The sequence below is a fragment of the Aythya fuligula genome, chromosome W (genome assembly GCF_009819795.1).
Source record: "Aythya fuligula isolate bAytFul2 chromosome W, bAytFul2.pri, whole genome shotgun sequence".
Lineage (NCBI taxonomy): Eukaryota > Metazoa > Chordata > Aves > Anseriformes > Anatidae > Aythya > Aythya fuligula.
The window spans coordinates 1,311,715-1,326,752 of NC_045594.1; the positions used below are offsets into that span (position 1 = coordinate 1,311,715).

Consider the following 15,038-nt stretch of genomic DNA (forward strand, 5'->3'; position numbering starts at 1 on the left):
GGGAAGCATCGGAGATGGAAGGCTGCTGTATGGAGTCCTACACGACGAGTTGCAGAAGCTGCTGAGGGAGAAGGTGAATCGAGTCAGTTTGCAGAAGTGAAAGCCATGCAGCTGGCTTAAGATATTGCTGAACGAGAAAAATGGCCAGTTCTCTACCTCTACATGGATTCATGGATGGTAACAAATGCCCTGTGGGGGTGGTTACAGCAATGGAAGCAGAACAACTGGCAGCACAGGGGCAAAGCCATCTGGGCTGCTGCACTGTGGCAAGATATTGCTGCCCGGGTAGAGAACCTGGTTGTAAAGGTACACCACATAGATGCTCATGTGCCCAAGAATCAGGCTACTGAAGAACATGAAAACAACCAGCAGGTGGATCAGGCTGCTAAGATTGAAGTGGCTTAGGTGGACCTGGACTGGCAACATAAAGGTGAATTATTAATAGCCCGATGGGCCCATGACTCCTCGGGCCATCAAGGTAGAGATGCAACATACAGATGGGCTCGTGATCGAGGGGTGGACCTGACCATGGACGCTATAGCACAGGTTATTCATGATTGTGAAACATGTGCTGCAACCAAGCAAGCCAAACAGTCAAAGCCTCTTTGGTATGGAGGACGATGGCTGAAATATAAATATGGAGAGGCCTGGCAGATTGATTGCATCACGCTCCCTCAAACCCGCAACGGCAAGCGCCACATACTTACAGTGGTGGAAGCAACCACCGGATGGCTGGAAACATAGCCTGTGCCCCATGCCACCGCCCGGAACACTATCCTGGGCCTTGAAAAGCAAGTCCTATGGCTACATGGCACCCCAGAAAGAATAGAGTCAGACAATGGGACTCATTTCCAAAACAACCTTATAGACACTTGGGCCAAAGAACATGGTATTGAGTGGGTGTATCACATCCCCTATCATGCACCAGCCTCTGGGAAAGTGGAGCAATACAATGGACTGTTAAAGACTACACTGAAGGCAATGGATGCTGGGACATTCAAAAATTGGGATACGCATTTGGCAAAGGCCACCTGGTTAGTCAACACTAGGGGATCTGCCAACCGAGCTAGACCTGCCTAATCAAACCTGCTACGTACTCTAGAAGGGGATAAAGTTCCTGTACTGCACATCAGAAACATGCTGGGGAAAACAGTCTGGGCTACTCCTGCCTCAGGAAAAGGCAAACCCATTTGTGGGATTGCTTTTGCCCAGGGACCTGGATGCACTTGGTGGGTAATGCAAAAGAATGGGGAGGTCCGGTGTGTACCTCAAGGGGATTTAATACTGGGTGAGAATAGCCCATGAGTTGAATTGTATTATGTTAATTATTATATAATACTGCATGCCATCACCGTTGTGATTGCTATATGTCAATGTCCCATTAATGGTATCACAGTAACAGGCACGCAGGCAATGATGAATGAATTTTGATAGAATTGGACAAGCACAGTGGTGTGATGGATCGAGAACGGGCTTCAGTGTGCAACAATCCAACATCACACACCATCTCTTCTGCTCTAAAAAGACTGCTGTGACAGATGGAGCCCGAAGTCAGTCATGGGCTACACAAACTGAGTTGGACATTGTATATACATATCATTATTATTTTCCTTTCTTTTCTGTCCTAATAAACTGTCTCTATCTCAACTCACAGGCTTCATTTTCCTGATTCTCTCTCCCATCCCAGAGAGGGAGGGGGGAGGGTGAGTGAACAGCTGTGTGGTGCTTAGCTGCTGGCCGGGTTAAACCACAACATTTCCCTTAGTAAACTTTTTGCTGGGTTGAAAAGGAGCTAAATGCTCTTACTTCAAGAGGAACCTTAAAGTAGCCACCTTGAAGTGCTGTTTCACATCACTCATATCAAACTTCTCATATCCAACTTGGGCTATTAATTGCTAATTAAACAGCTGGCAGAAGAAAAGTAAGCAATGGGGAGCAGGCCCTTCTTTGAGAAGTTCCAGCCAGCCAGCACAGAAATTACCCATTTTCAGTAGCACATCTAGTTCAGAGAAGCCTCCTCTGTCCTGCCTGTTCAGTTTCCAAATCAGCCTGGCAAGGAAACCCACCTGTGTCAGGGCTGTACACCTGCTCCATTTCTGCAGAACTGGTCTGCCAAGGGGGACAACCAACCAACAGCTCTATTTTACTTTGCCCAAGGTCTGCACATTTAAAATGCAGGAAGACTTAAATAGAATCAAATAAATAGAATTAGAAGAAGCTGCAATAAATCACTTTGCCAAAACCCTCAGTATATGGCCTTTCTTAATATTTTTCAGCCAACATCAATTGCTTGAAAACTTGCCCACTTCTTTCAAAGTCCTTCTTTGGGCCCCAAGAAGGACTGGGGGAGGCAAGGGGGTTTGTTCTACATTGTCACTCAATTTCTCTTCCAGGAGACAAAGCACAAGAAATCACATGCAGTCTGATAGACTGGTTTACCTAAGAACCTGGTCCTGATGGTCATAAGAGGGGTTTGAAAGCTCTTCAAATTACACCCTTCTCCAGACTCTTTTGGCAGAGCATAAAGCACTAGAATATGGGATACAGTGAAAAAGGAGTCTGGAATAGCCCTAAAATCAGCTGGTTATCAAATACTCCAAATGAACGATGTTCTGTTATTAATGCAACAGCGAGAAGAACCCAAACTGTTTCTGACACCAGGGATTCAAGTCGCAGAAAAGCAGCTCCTTGATCTACTTGAGCTTGATAACCTGTGCTCATGATCAAAGGACTTCCAGTGGAGGACAGAATCACCTAAAGGAACTGCAGGAGACAAAGCCAGAGCTGGCCACTCAGAAGCTGTGCTCCCTTAAGACTCAAGCCTGCATTTCAGTGCCTTTCAAGAAGGCATGCAGTGCTTTCAGCCCATGCTTGCACACTGTTCCTACTTTTAGGGACTTTGTACATGTAGTGGGTTTACGTGGCAAGGTATCTGGAAAACAATGGGGCCCTTCCCAAACATGGGGCAGCTTCTAGATCTTTCTCACAGAAACCACCCCTATAGCCCCCTGCTACCAAAACCTTGCCACGTAAACCCACTACAGTACACCATCTGGGAGCATGTCCATTCTGAATCGGGAGTGTCCATAACCAAATATTTCCACAAATAAGACATTCCATACAAATTCAGGTCTCTAAACAATTGTTTAATTTCAACTGGTTGTCTTCTCTAGTCATTTCTTCCTCTGCCAAAGTTGCAAAAAGTAAACCTGTGAGCTTCAAGAAATACTGTGAGGAAAAAGGGAACCACCCAGGCCAGAATCAGTGCAGCAGAGAAATCACAAGTTTATTTGCATCCAAAAAAACCTTAGATCCAATTTACTGGTAAAACATGCTCCAGTGGTAACTCCAAATCCAAAGTTATGATTTCTGAACTTGTGAGGGAAAATGTGTATGTAAACAGCACTGTGCAACACACTGGGACAGAAGTGTATTGAAGCTTTATAAAATCACCAGGCTTCTTCTCATGCAATCTTGCAGTAGGAGGATTGTGTCCTCCTTCTGTCGGCCACATGGGTTACTCTGATTTCCTTCTCTATCCTTTTCATACTCTGAGGATTTTTGTTACGGTCCTTGCCTATACTTCAACTTCTTGCAACTCTGCTGTCCTTTTCCAGCCACTGGGACCTTTATTGTGGAAATAGGAAACAAGCATATTCAAAAGCCTTGGAAATTCAATAGAAAGAACTAGTTCTGTCAACATACCCATTTCTTGGCTTGCTACTTCCAAAACACACAGTTTCAAGTGATGATTTTTATTACGTCTCCTAGTAAGTCTATTTATTAATTTACAGAATCACAGAATTGAAGGGATTGGAAGGGACCTCGAAAGATCATCGGGTCCAACCCCCCTGCCAAAGCAGGTTCCTTAGAGCAGGCTGCCCAGGAAGGCATACAGACAGGCCTTAAATATCTCCAGAGAAGGAGACTCCACAGCCTCCTTGGGCAGCCTGTTCCAATGCTCCGTCACCCTCACTGTGAAGAAGGTCTCTCGCATGTTGATGCGGAACTTCCTGTGCTCTATCTCGTGACCATTACTCCTTGTCCTGGCCCCACAAACCACTGAGAAGAGGTTGGCCAAATCCCTCTGTCTCTCACACCTCAGGTATTTATACACATTGATGAGATCCCCTCTCAGTCTTCTTTTCTCCAGGCTGAACAGACCCAGGTCTCTCAGCCTTTCCTCATAAGGAAGATGCTCCAGGCCCCGTATCATCTTTGTGGCCCTCCGCTGGACTCTTTCCAGGAGATCCCTGTCTTTCTTGTACCGGGGAGCCCAGAACTGGACACAGTACCCCAGGTGAGGCCTGCCCAGGGCAGAGTAGAGGGGGAGGATCACCTCCCTTGACCTGCTGGCCACACTCCTTTTAATGCATGCCAGGATCCCATTGGCCCTCTTGGCCATGAGGGCACACTGCTGGCTCATGGTCAACCTGTCGTCCACCAGGACCCCCAGGTCCTTCTCCTCAGAGTTCCTCTCCAGCAGGTTGTCCCCCAGCCTGTACTGATAGATGCGGTTGTTCCTTCCCAGGTGCAGGACTCTACACTTGCTCTTGTTAAACCTCATTTGGTTTCTTCCTGACCAGCTCTCCAGCCTGTCCAGGTCTTGCTGAATGGCAGCACAGCCTTCTGGCGTGTCAGCCACTCCTCCCAGCTTTGTGTCATCGGCGTACTTGCTGAGGGCGGACGCTATTCCCTCATCAAGGTCGTCGATGAAGATGTTGAACAAGACTGGACCCAGCACCGACCCCTGGGGAAAACTGCTAGTCACAGGCCTCCAGCCGGACTCCACGCTATCGATCACCACCCTCTGAGCTCGGCCAGTCAGCCAGTTCTCAACCCACCTCACTGTCCACTCCTCTATCCCACACTTTCTCAGCTTTGCTAGCAGGATGTCATGGGAGACAGTATCAAAAGCCTTGCTAAAGTCAAGGTACATCCACTGCTCTCCCCCCATCTACCCAGCTGGTGATGCCACCATAGAAGGCAACGAGGTTGGTTGAGCACAACTTCCCCTTGGTGAATCCATGCTGACTATGCCTCATAACCTTCTTCTCTTCCAATTGCTTGGAGATGGCATCCAGAACAAGCTGTTCCAACACCTTTCCAGGAACAGAGGTGAGACTGACTGGCCTGTAGTTTCCCGGATCCTCCTTCTTGCCCTTCTGGAAGACCGGAGTGACATTGGCTATCCGCCAGTCTTCAGGCACCTCTCCTGTTCTCCAGGACCTTTCAAAGATGATAGAGAGCGATTCGGCAATCACCTCTCCCAACTCCCTCAGCACACGTGGATGCATCCCATCGGGACCCATGGATTTGTGTGCGTTGAGCCCACTCAGACGCTCCCGAACCACTCCCTTGTCAACAAGGGGGGAGATCTCCACTTCCCAGACTCTTTCTCCTCCCTCCAGGGTCGAGGAGTCCCGGGGGAGAGTCCTTGAAGCAAAGACTGAAGCAAAGAAAGCACTCAGTATCTCTCTGCCTTCTCAGTGTCTCCCATTACCAGGACACCCCCCTTGTTCAGCAAGGGACCCACATTATCCCTAGTCTTCCTTTTACTGTTTACGTACTTAAAAAAAAAAAAACTTCTTATTATCCTTTATCTCTTTTGTAAGCCTCATCTCTAGGTGGGCTTTAGCCTTCCTCGTTGCGTCCCTGCAGGCCCTGACAACACTTCTGTACTCCTCCCAAGAGGACAGGTGCTTTTTCCACATTTCATAGACCTTCCTCTTCCTTTTGATCCTGATTCCTTTGGATCCTTTTGAGCTCCTTGCTCATCCATGCAGTTTTCCTGCCCTCCTTCCCCGATTTCCTACTCTTAGGGATGCACTGATCCTGAGCTTGGAAGAAGTGCTGTTTAAATGTTGCCCAGCTCTCACATGCACCCTTGCCTTCTAGCAACCTAGCCCATGAGATACTCCCAAGCAGGTCCCAGAAGAGGTCGAAGTTGGCTCTCCGAAGCTCCAGGGTAGCAAACCTGCTTTTAGCCTTCTTCCACCAAGTTCCATCTTGAACTCCACCATCTCATGGTCGCTGCATCCCAAGCTTCCCCCAACCTTCACATCCCTAACAAGCCCATCCCTGTTGGTAAGGACAAGGTCCAGAAGCACCCCCCTCCTCATCGGCTCCTCCACCACCTGTGTCAGAAAATTGTCTTCAACGCATTGTAGGAACCGTTTGGACTGCGCGTGCCTGGCCAAGTTGCTTACCCAACAGATGTCTGGATAATTGAAGTCCCCCATGAGAACCAGTGCCCAGGATCGTGAGGCTACTACCAGCTGCTTGTAGAAGGCCTCGTCGACATCCTCCTCCTGATCTGGTGACCTGTAGTATACCCCCACAACAGTGTCCCCCATACCATCCCACCCCTTAATTCTCACCCACAAGCTCTCCACTTGTTCTTCACCCTCCCCCAGGTGGAGCTGGGTACTCTCTAATCCTGAGCTTGGAAGAAGTGCTGTTTAAATGTAGCCCAGCTCTCACATGCACCCTTGCCTTCTAGCAACCTAGCCCATGAAATTCCTTTTTTAGTTTTTAAAACCTTTTGTACCTTCCCTTACAGCATTGTCGAGAACACACCTCCTCTATCAGTCTTCACTAGGATTTAATCTAGCACAGAGATTTAAGTACTTGCAGTGAGAATTTGGTTATCTTAAGGCCTATCTACCTAGTGGTAAGTGATCTTTCACGTTAATCCCTAGAGACATCATGCTTCAAGGCTTCACCTCTGAGCCTCATACAATGAGGCAATCTCCCCTCAAACCTGTGATTTGTAGCAGCAAGCACTTGCTCAGCACACCGCTGCTCCTGACAAAGCTTACAGCATTGAATTTGCTCTAGTGATCCATAAGCACCTATTCTGAGGGATACACTAGTTGCCAGAATACTGCATTTCTCAAATAATACTGCATTTACTTAAGCCTTAAGAGAGATGAAAGAACAGTGGGAAGAGAAGGACTGTCACCAGTTTTAGAGCACATGGTGTCACAAAAACCTACAGTACACCAGCAAGAACGCAGAACCACCGTGCACAGGACAGAAGCCGCCTTCCAAATCTCACATTTTAGAGCTAATTAGAAGATTTGGCTATACAGTTTCCATTAGAATTCATAAGTATTGGTGTCCAGATCTTAGGTTCTTTGGAAAAAAGTGCCCAAGTTCACTCAAATCTGAACTCCCACTCATAAAGCCACAACAGATGGCATCAAGTTAGGTGTCCCTTGTACTGGGTCTGGCTGGAATGTTAACTTTCCCTGCAGCAGCCCATACAGTGCCGTACTCTGTACTTGTAGCTGGAACAGCAGTGTAATCACACCAGTGTTGTGTCTACTGCTGAGCAGCAGTGGCACAGCATTGGGCCTTTCTCTAACCCTCCTAGGGGGTGGGCAAAAAGTGAGGAGAGAAACATCACTAGGGCAGCTGACCTAAACCAATCAAAGGGATATTCCATACCATGTGATGTCACACTCAGCAATAAAAGGTGGAAACAGGAAGAAGAGGGGAGGGGTGGGCTCTCGTTGGGAAAACATCAGTCCTCCTCTCGAACACCGGCTGTGTGCGTTGAGGCCTTGCTTCAAGGACGTGGTCAATCATCGCTCATTTGTGGGAAGTAGAGAGTAATTTCTTTCCTCTGCACTTCCACATAGCCTTCATTTATTTTGTTTGTTTGTTTTCCTCCCTTCTTTTTATTTTTTTCCTTTTCCCCTCCCTTTTCCCCTTTCCCTTTTTATTTCCCCTTAGTTAAATTGTTTAGTTCATGGTAGTCTTTATTTAATTATTATAATTATTTCCCTTTAATTAAATTATCCTTATCTCAACCCGTGAGTTGTTCTTTGCTTTACTTCTCCCCCTCCTTATCTAAAGGAGGGGGAGTGAGAGAGCGGTTGTGGGGTTTAGCTGCCCAGCATGGTAAAACCACCACACCCTGAAGTACTCTCAGAACTTGCTATAAGTTAGAAGCAACAAAGCTTCAAACTCCTGTCTCAGAGCTGTACAGCAACCAAAATCTGTAAATCTGAGATGGTCTTCAAAACTGCTTTTGGTATCCAAAAAGCAATCCTCCCACCCTCACAGGTAAGAAACCACGGAAGAAATCTTACAGTTACCTCAAAAGGCATGCAGCTATGTATAACTATGAACAACAAGAGCTGAGAAGCTGAAAAAAGTCACCAGAATTGGTTTCAAATTCAGAGATGGGAGGGGAGCAGGGAGAAGAAGCCTGTGAGCAGTAGTCTGAGGTTCACAACTGTCAGCATGAAGACCTGTTGAGCTGATGATTTTGCCACATAAAAGAATTACTGTACATGATCTGTCCTATCTACACACCACACATTAAATGAAACTAAATACAAAGCCACGGGACATTTTAGAATCAACATTTGCCTCCACACCTCCACATCTCCCCCACGAACTCAATTTTAATCCACCGTGTGTTTACCGTGGTCACTGTGCTTTGAGACAATTCTTCTTCCGTACAAACTGTTGACACAGCCAGGGAAGGCAGCCTGGTTGGAGAGGATAACGTTGATGTCTCCATGCCACTGTCCTCATTTAAAGCAGACAGACCAACCACATGGTGTCCGTTCAGTTCGCTAGCTTTAGCCTGAGCACAGGCCTGCAAAGAGCTGAGAAAAGTGCTGTTGTGGAGACAGGTAGTGCTGTGAAAAGTGCTCATGAGCTTTGGTGATTTTTGATCACTCTCATCGGAGTCAAGTTTAGGAAAGGATAGGGATTTGATATTGCTCACTGAAGTGATAGGGGACAGGGACACTTTGGAAGACAAGGACATCTTTTCACAGTTTCCCAACTGCGGTAAAGTGATAAAGCCATTGGGTTTGTGAAGGGGCTTGAAGTCCAACGTGGCCCTTTCTATGGATGCCAGAACCTCCTGATCTTGCAACACAGACTCAGACCCTCCTTTGGGCAAACTGCTATCTAACAGCTGGGCAACAATCGGCCCAGTAGTACCGACATGGATTTCCAGAATGTTTTTTAACTCCTCCTTATCATCGATAGTTTTTAATTCCAGTTTGTCAAATGGGTCTTCTTCACTTTCAAAATCAGCTGGGTTGAAGTCTGCTTTGGGGCGAGGTGGACTAAGAACTTTTTGCTTCACAGCACTGCTGTCGGCTGGCATGGGAGTAAGAATGTTATTGTGCTGCAGACCAGCGAGGATGGGGTTAATAGGAGGAGGCATGGCCTCAGGGCAAGGTCCCTCTGAGAACCCCAGTCTGTTGCTGTCCTCTGGGGCTGCTTTTGAGTTTCCTATTGCTTCTTCTGCCTTTCGTTCAGCTCCTTTCTGGGCAGCTTGAATTTTTTTGATATCTTCAGCCCACTCGATTGTTTTCTTTTCCAGGGAGAAGTCATACTGACCGGTGGTAGAGAGGGAAAGAGGGAAAAAATAAAGACAAGTTATAAGAATCACAGCTACTACTTTACAGCAGAAGTAACACAAGTAACACAGAGCAAGAACTACATGAATCATCACAGACAGACAATTTTTCCCCAGCATCTCTTACAACCTATAGAATGGCAAAACCAGGAGACACCAGCAGTAGTTCGTTTTACCTCTTGCAGCAAAACCTGGCTATAGTCTGGATCAGAATCTCATATTTTGTGTCCATCCTACACTTAGTTTTGTTTAGAGCTACTGATGATCACAAGATCAGTTTCACAACTCTCTCCCCCTCTTCCAACAAGAAAATAGATGCAGTCAGAGTGTGAGAAACAAAGTTGTGTTTTTGCAGTAGAAAACTAATTTTCTGTATTCCAAGGTAGTTGTGTAGTCATAATAAGGAGAAATGCTAAGTAGATAAGTGGACAGTAGGAGGCCTCACTGTTCCAAAATAAGACAGAAGCTTGAGAAAAACAGGATGAGCAGTGTGAGAACAGTAAAAAAAAAAAAAAAAAAAAAAAAAAAAAAAAAAGATCACAAGTTCTCAAAGCATAAGAAAGGAGAAATTAAAGGGTTGAAAAACAGAAAAAATGTACATATATGGTATAGAGGAGCATCGAGTAGGTTTTCAACCTGTAGTACTCAGCCAATGAGGAAACAGGGGACGTGATCAGGTGTCGGGTAGTATGGAATAAAAGGTTATGATTTGTTTACTAAAATGCACTCCTAATTGGCAGGACGCCCGCCATTGCAATCGCGAATAAAATAGCTTCACAGAAGATCCTGTCTGAAGAAAATTATTGAGATTTTTCTCACAATTAGGGGGCTCGTCCGGGATCTTGTCGCCTACCGAAGAGTTCTTGCTACCACAGACAGGAAGGTGCACCCCGCTGATTTCAGCGGTCCCGTTGGGGGTGGTGGGTTGTCTCGGTATGGCCAGCAAAGGACCGAGACTGTTAGTCTGAAGACAGGCTCTGCGAAGCTCTGGGGAGAAGGGAGGCAAGCACAAACATACACAGACACAGCCCAGAGATAGTCCAGCCCAGATCGGGAACAGGCACAGGGATTACTACTGCTGATAACCTGGACCAGGAAGCCGTGCATGGACCGAGATAAGGGAAACTTTACCGTATCTTGCCTCGAGTTGGGTTTGGAGAGACTCTGGTATGAATGAGTGTGAGTGTGAATGAGACATACTTTTAGTGTGGAGCGAACGTGAAGTCCCGATCCGTGAGGCTCGGTGGTCCTGCAAGGGGACGAACGAAGTCCCCTCGGCTGGAGAGGGACAAAGCGAAAGAGAGAGGAGAGGAGTGAAAGAGAGTCTCGGGGGTTTGGGCCCTTAGGTGTACGGTACCTCGAGCACGGTGAAGTGAGGTGCTTGGTAGTACACCCCACCTCTGTCCTAATCCTAGGTGAAGGCGTGTGGTACCCTGTGGGTGGTAAAGTCCACAGCAGCACGTCAGGAAGAGCTGGGGATTAAGGGTTCCAAGAGTCAGCAGGGTGGGGTTGGAGACCCTGGGATTGTGCCTAAAGACAGTCCTTTGGAGAGAATGATAAAGATTTGGAAAAACAACCCAAAAACTAAGGAAAAAGATTTAAATATATATATATAATTTAAAAATGGTTTGATATTGCGTAATTGTCTGGCCTAAAAAGCCAATAAAAGGAACTTCAGTATTTTGGCCAAAATACAGGTCTGATGAAAATTCAGGCTTGAAAATTATATATAAACAATAAGGTTCTGTTTTCAGAGGAGGAATCAAGTTATGCTCTCTATAATCCTAATATTGCACCAGAGGCAGTGTCTGCTGCTCCAGGAGGGGACACAAGGACTGCAATTGACGCTGTCCCTGGAAAAGGAGCGCACTTTAGTCTCTGGCAAGAATTAGAACAAGGTAGAAGATATACTGAGAGTTTTGCCTTCCCTGATACTAACAGTACTAACACTAACTGTGTATCCTCTTAGGGAGGTTCCAGTGGGACAAGGACAAATACATTATGTGAACTCCCCCTGCTGTGGTTTAACCCAGTCTGCAGCTAAGCAGCAGGGACTGCAATTGATGCTGTGCCTGGAGAAGTCGCACCAGGGAGTGCCGATGCGGGGCCAGTGCCACTCCTCCCTTACCAGGAGAGAGGTTAGGAGTTTTAAGAAGGAAATGAAGTCTTTAACTGAGGGCCTAGCAGAACAGTCAAATCCGTTTATAAGGCCTAGGCTTACACCAAGCCAAGGACGTCTCAGCTTCTTGCTCTGTCCTGCCAGCAGGCAGGCTATGGGTGCAGCAGGAGCTGGGAGGGGACAGACCTAGGACAGATGACCCAAACTGGCCAAAGGGATATTCCATACCATCTGACGTCATGCTGAACAATATATAGGGGTAGCTGGCCGGGCTGCTCGGGGATAGGCTGGGCATCGGTCAGCGGGTGGTGAGCAACTGCACTGTGCATCACTTGTTTCGTACACATTATTAGTAGTAGTACTATTATTATTATTGTTGTTATTATTATTTTTTCTATCTTAATAAACTGTCTTTATCTCAACTCACAGACTTCACTTTCCTGTTTCTCTCCCCCATCCCAGAGAGGGAGGGGGGAGGGTGAGCGAACAGCTGTGTGGTGTTTAGCTGCTGGCCAGGTTAAACCACAACAGATAATAACAACCCACAACACAGAAATCATATGAGAGACTCGGGGTCAGAATGAGAAAGTACTTGGAGATGAATCTTGAGGACCCAGTAGCCCAAAGGCTCTTGAAAGTTTGTTTTGTGATTAAAGCCTGGCCAGATATACAGAAAAAGCTCTAGAAGATGGGAGGATGGAGTAAACAGCGTAGGTAGCATGAAGGTGTATGCCAGGAGGGGAGATGAGAAGGAAAAGCAGAGAGCGAACACAGCATACCGGGTAGTGAGGCAGAGTTGGAGATAGAGGGACTTTTGGGAGAAATCAGGCTCAGGATGGAAAGGAGAGGAAGAGAGAAGAAGGAATGGCAGATGAGGAAAGCTACCTGTGTTGCAGCCTTAATCCTAGCAAGGACAGGCTTTTTGAGAAGATGTTTTAAGTGTGGCCAGGCCGGTGTGGTGGTTTTACCATGCTAGGCAGCTAAACACCACAACCACTCTCTCATTCCCCCCTCCTTAGATGAGGAGGGGAAGAAGTAAATTAAAGAACAACTCACGGGTTGAGATAAGGATAATTTAATTAAAGGGAAAAAATTATTAAGGAAATATTATTATTAACTAAACAATTTAACTAAAGGGGAAAAAAAAAGGAAAAGTGGAAAATGGAGGGCAAAAGGGAAAAAAAAATAAATAAAGGCTATATGGAAGAGCAGAGGAAAGAAATTACTCTCTACTTCCCACAAATGAGCGATGCTTGACCACGTCCTTGAATCAGGGCCTCAACGCACGTAGCTGGTGTTCAGGAGGAGGACCGACGATTTCACAACGAGAGCCCACCCCTCCCCTCTTCTTCCTGTTTCCACCTTTTATTGCTGAGTGTGACATCACATGGTATGGAATATCCCTTTGGTTGGTTTAGGTCAGCTGCCCTGGAGATGTTTCTCTTCTCACTTTTTTGTCCACCCCCTAGAAGGGTTAGAGAGAGTCCTGATGTGCCAGCACTGCTCAGCAGCAGACACAACCCTGGTGTGATACCACTGCTGTTCTAGCTACAAGTGCAGAGCACAGCACTGTATGGGCTGCTGCAGGGAAAGTTAACATCCCAGCCAGACCCAGTACAGCCGGCAACTTCAAGTAGGAGTATCTGGAGTGGAAGAAGGAGGAAAGACTGCTGTTCTAAATTCAGAATAGGGGAGTCGGGGCTTCTTGGAAAGCTAGTTCCCTGATAAAGGAAAAAGTATACCTCAAGGGTTCCTCAAAGTGTACCTCAATGGGGATTACTCTACAATTATCATTGTGGGCAAAACAGACTTAGCATAGGAAGATAAATAAAATTTATTACCTATTGCTGATGGGCTGGAGCGGTAAGAAACAGAAACAAGCTGGGGGCACCTTCCCCCCATCCACTCTCTTCCACCTCTTCCTTGCCCTGAGTGGCACAGGGGGCCAGGAGTGGGGGCTGCAGTCGGCCCATGGTGCTTCGTTTCCACCACTCCGTCCCCCTTGCTCTGGTGTGGGGTTCCTCTCGTGGTGTGCTGACCTTCCTGGGCTGGTCCTGCGTGAGTTTCTCCATGGGCAGCGAGAAATGGGCTCTTTGGGAGCTGCTCCAGGTGTGGGTCTGTGCCGTGGGGTCTATTTGTCAGGAGTGAGTAGGTCCACCTTGGGACCCCCTGGGGTCCACCCCCCCACCCCACCCCCATCACCTGCTCCTGGATGGGCTCCTTTCCACAGGCTGCTGCATGGACATCTGCTCTGCCGTGGTACACCATGGGCTGTGGGAGGGGGTCATCCTTCCCCACTAGGGGCCTCTCTGTGGGCCGCGGTGGGGGCTTCGGCTCTGGCACCTGGAGCACCTTTGCACTGCACCCCCCCCTCCTCTGCACTGACCTTGGTGTCTGCTGGGAGGTTCCTCACTCTCCCAGCTGCTGTTGTGCAGCAGTTTTCTTTTCCTTTACTTTGATGTGCTCTCATAGAGATTTAAACTGCATTGCTCATGGCTTGGCTCTGGGCAGCGGTGGGCCTCTTTGGAGCCAGCTGAAACTGGCCCTTATCTAACCTGGGGCAGCTGCTGGATTCTTCTCACAGGGGCTACCACTGCAGCCCCCCCAGTACCAGAACCTTGTCATGCAAACCCAATACACTGGGGCAGCTAGGTCATTATTGGCCTGTAAAGTATCAAGGGTTAAATTAACTAATGAAACCCTAAATGTGATAGGGGTAGACGGGACTGGGATAACAGTGCCACTTTTTGGGGACACCAAGCTGGAGAAGTCGTGCCAGGGAGTGCGGAGCAGCGGGAGCAGAGGGGGGGGGGTGTCCCGGTGGGGCCTCTGGCCATGCAGGGCCAGTGCCACTCCTCCCTTACCAGCAGAGAGGTTAGGAGTTTTATGAAGGAAATTAAGTCTTTAATTGAGGGCCTAGCAGAACAGTCAAATGCGTCTATAAGGCCTAGTTTGTATTCCTGGGGGGAAAAATGTCAATCTTGAGTATGTTATTCACTGGAGAAGAATGTTTAGGAGGGGAATGATTTGCCAGGCAGCTATGGAAGAATGGGAAAGAACTAACACCACCCCCACTCCCCCACCCCCTCTGACCAAGAGTAATTCCAATAGAGCAGAAATATCCGCTTACCCATCTGAAATAATAACAATGCATGACATAGAAATCATATGAGAGACTCTGGGACAGAATTAGAAAGTACTCGGGGATGAAACCTGAGGACCCAGTAGCCTAAGGACTCTTGAAAGTTCATTTTGTCATTAAAGCCTGGCCAGATACACAGAAAAAGCTCCAGAAGGTGGGAGGATGGAGTGAACAGTGCAGGTAGTATGAAGGTGTACACCAAGAGGGGAGAAGAGAAGGAAAAGCCGAGAGCGAAACTAATGGTATTCACAGCGTACTGGGTAGTGAGGCAGAGGGCTAGAGATAGAGGGCCAGGATGGAAAGGAGAGGAAGAGAGACGAAGGAATGGCAGACAAGGAAAGCTACCTGTGTTGCAGCCTGAATCCTAGCAAGGACAGGCTTTGAGA

At 47.4% G+C, this 15,038-nt stretch overlaps 1 protein-coding gene across 4 annotated transcripts in view; it reads right to left on the reverse strand.

Moving 5' to 3' along the window:
- Positions 1 to 15,038, reverse strand: part of LOC116501432 (ubiquitin-associated protein 1-like) — a 139,503-nt gene that overhangs the window by 13,099 nt on the left and 111,366 nt on the right. For all 4 annotated transcript variants that reach the window (XM_032206999.1, XM_032206997.1, XM_032206998.1 and 1 more), the window contains one exon: positions 8,438 to 9,367. In XM_032206999.1, the coding sequence (XP_032062890.1) occupies positions 8,438 to 9,367 (930 nt within the window). The remainder of the gene's footprint in view (positions 1 to 8,437; positions 9,368 to 15,038) is intronic.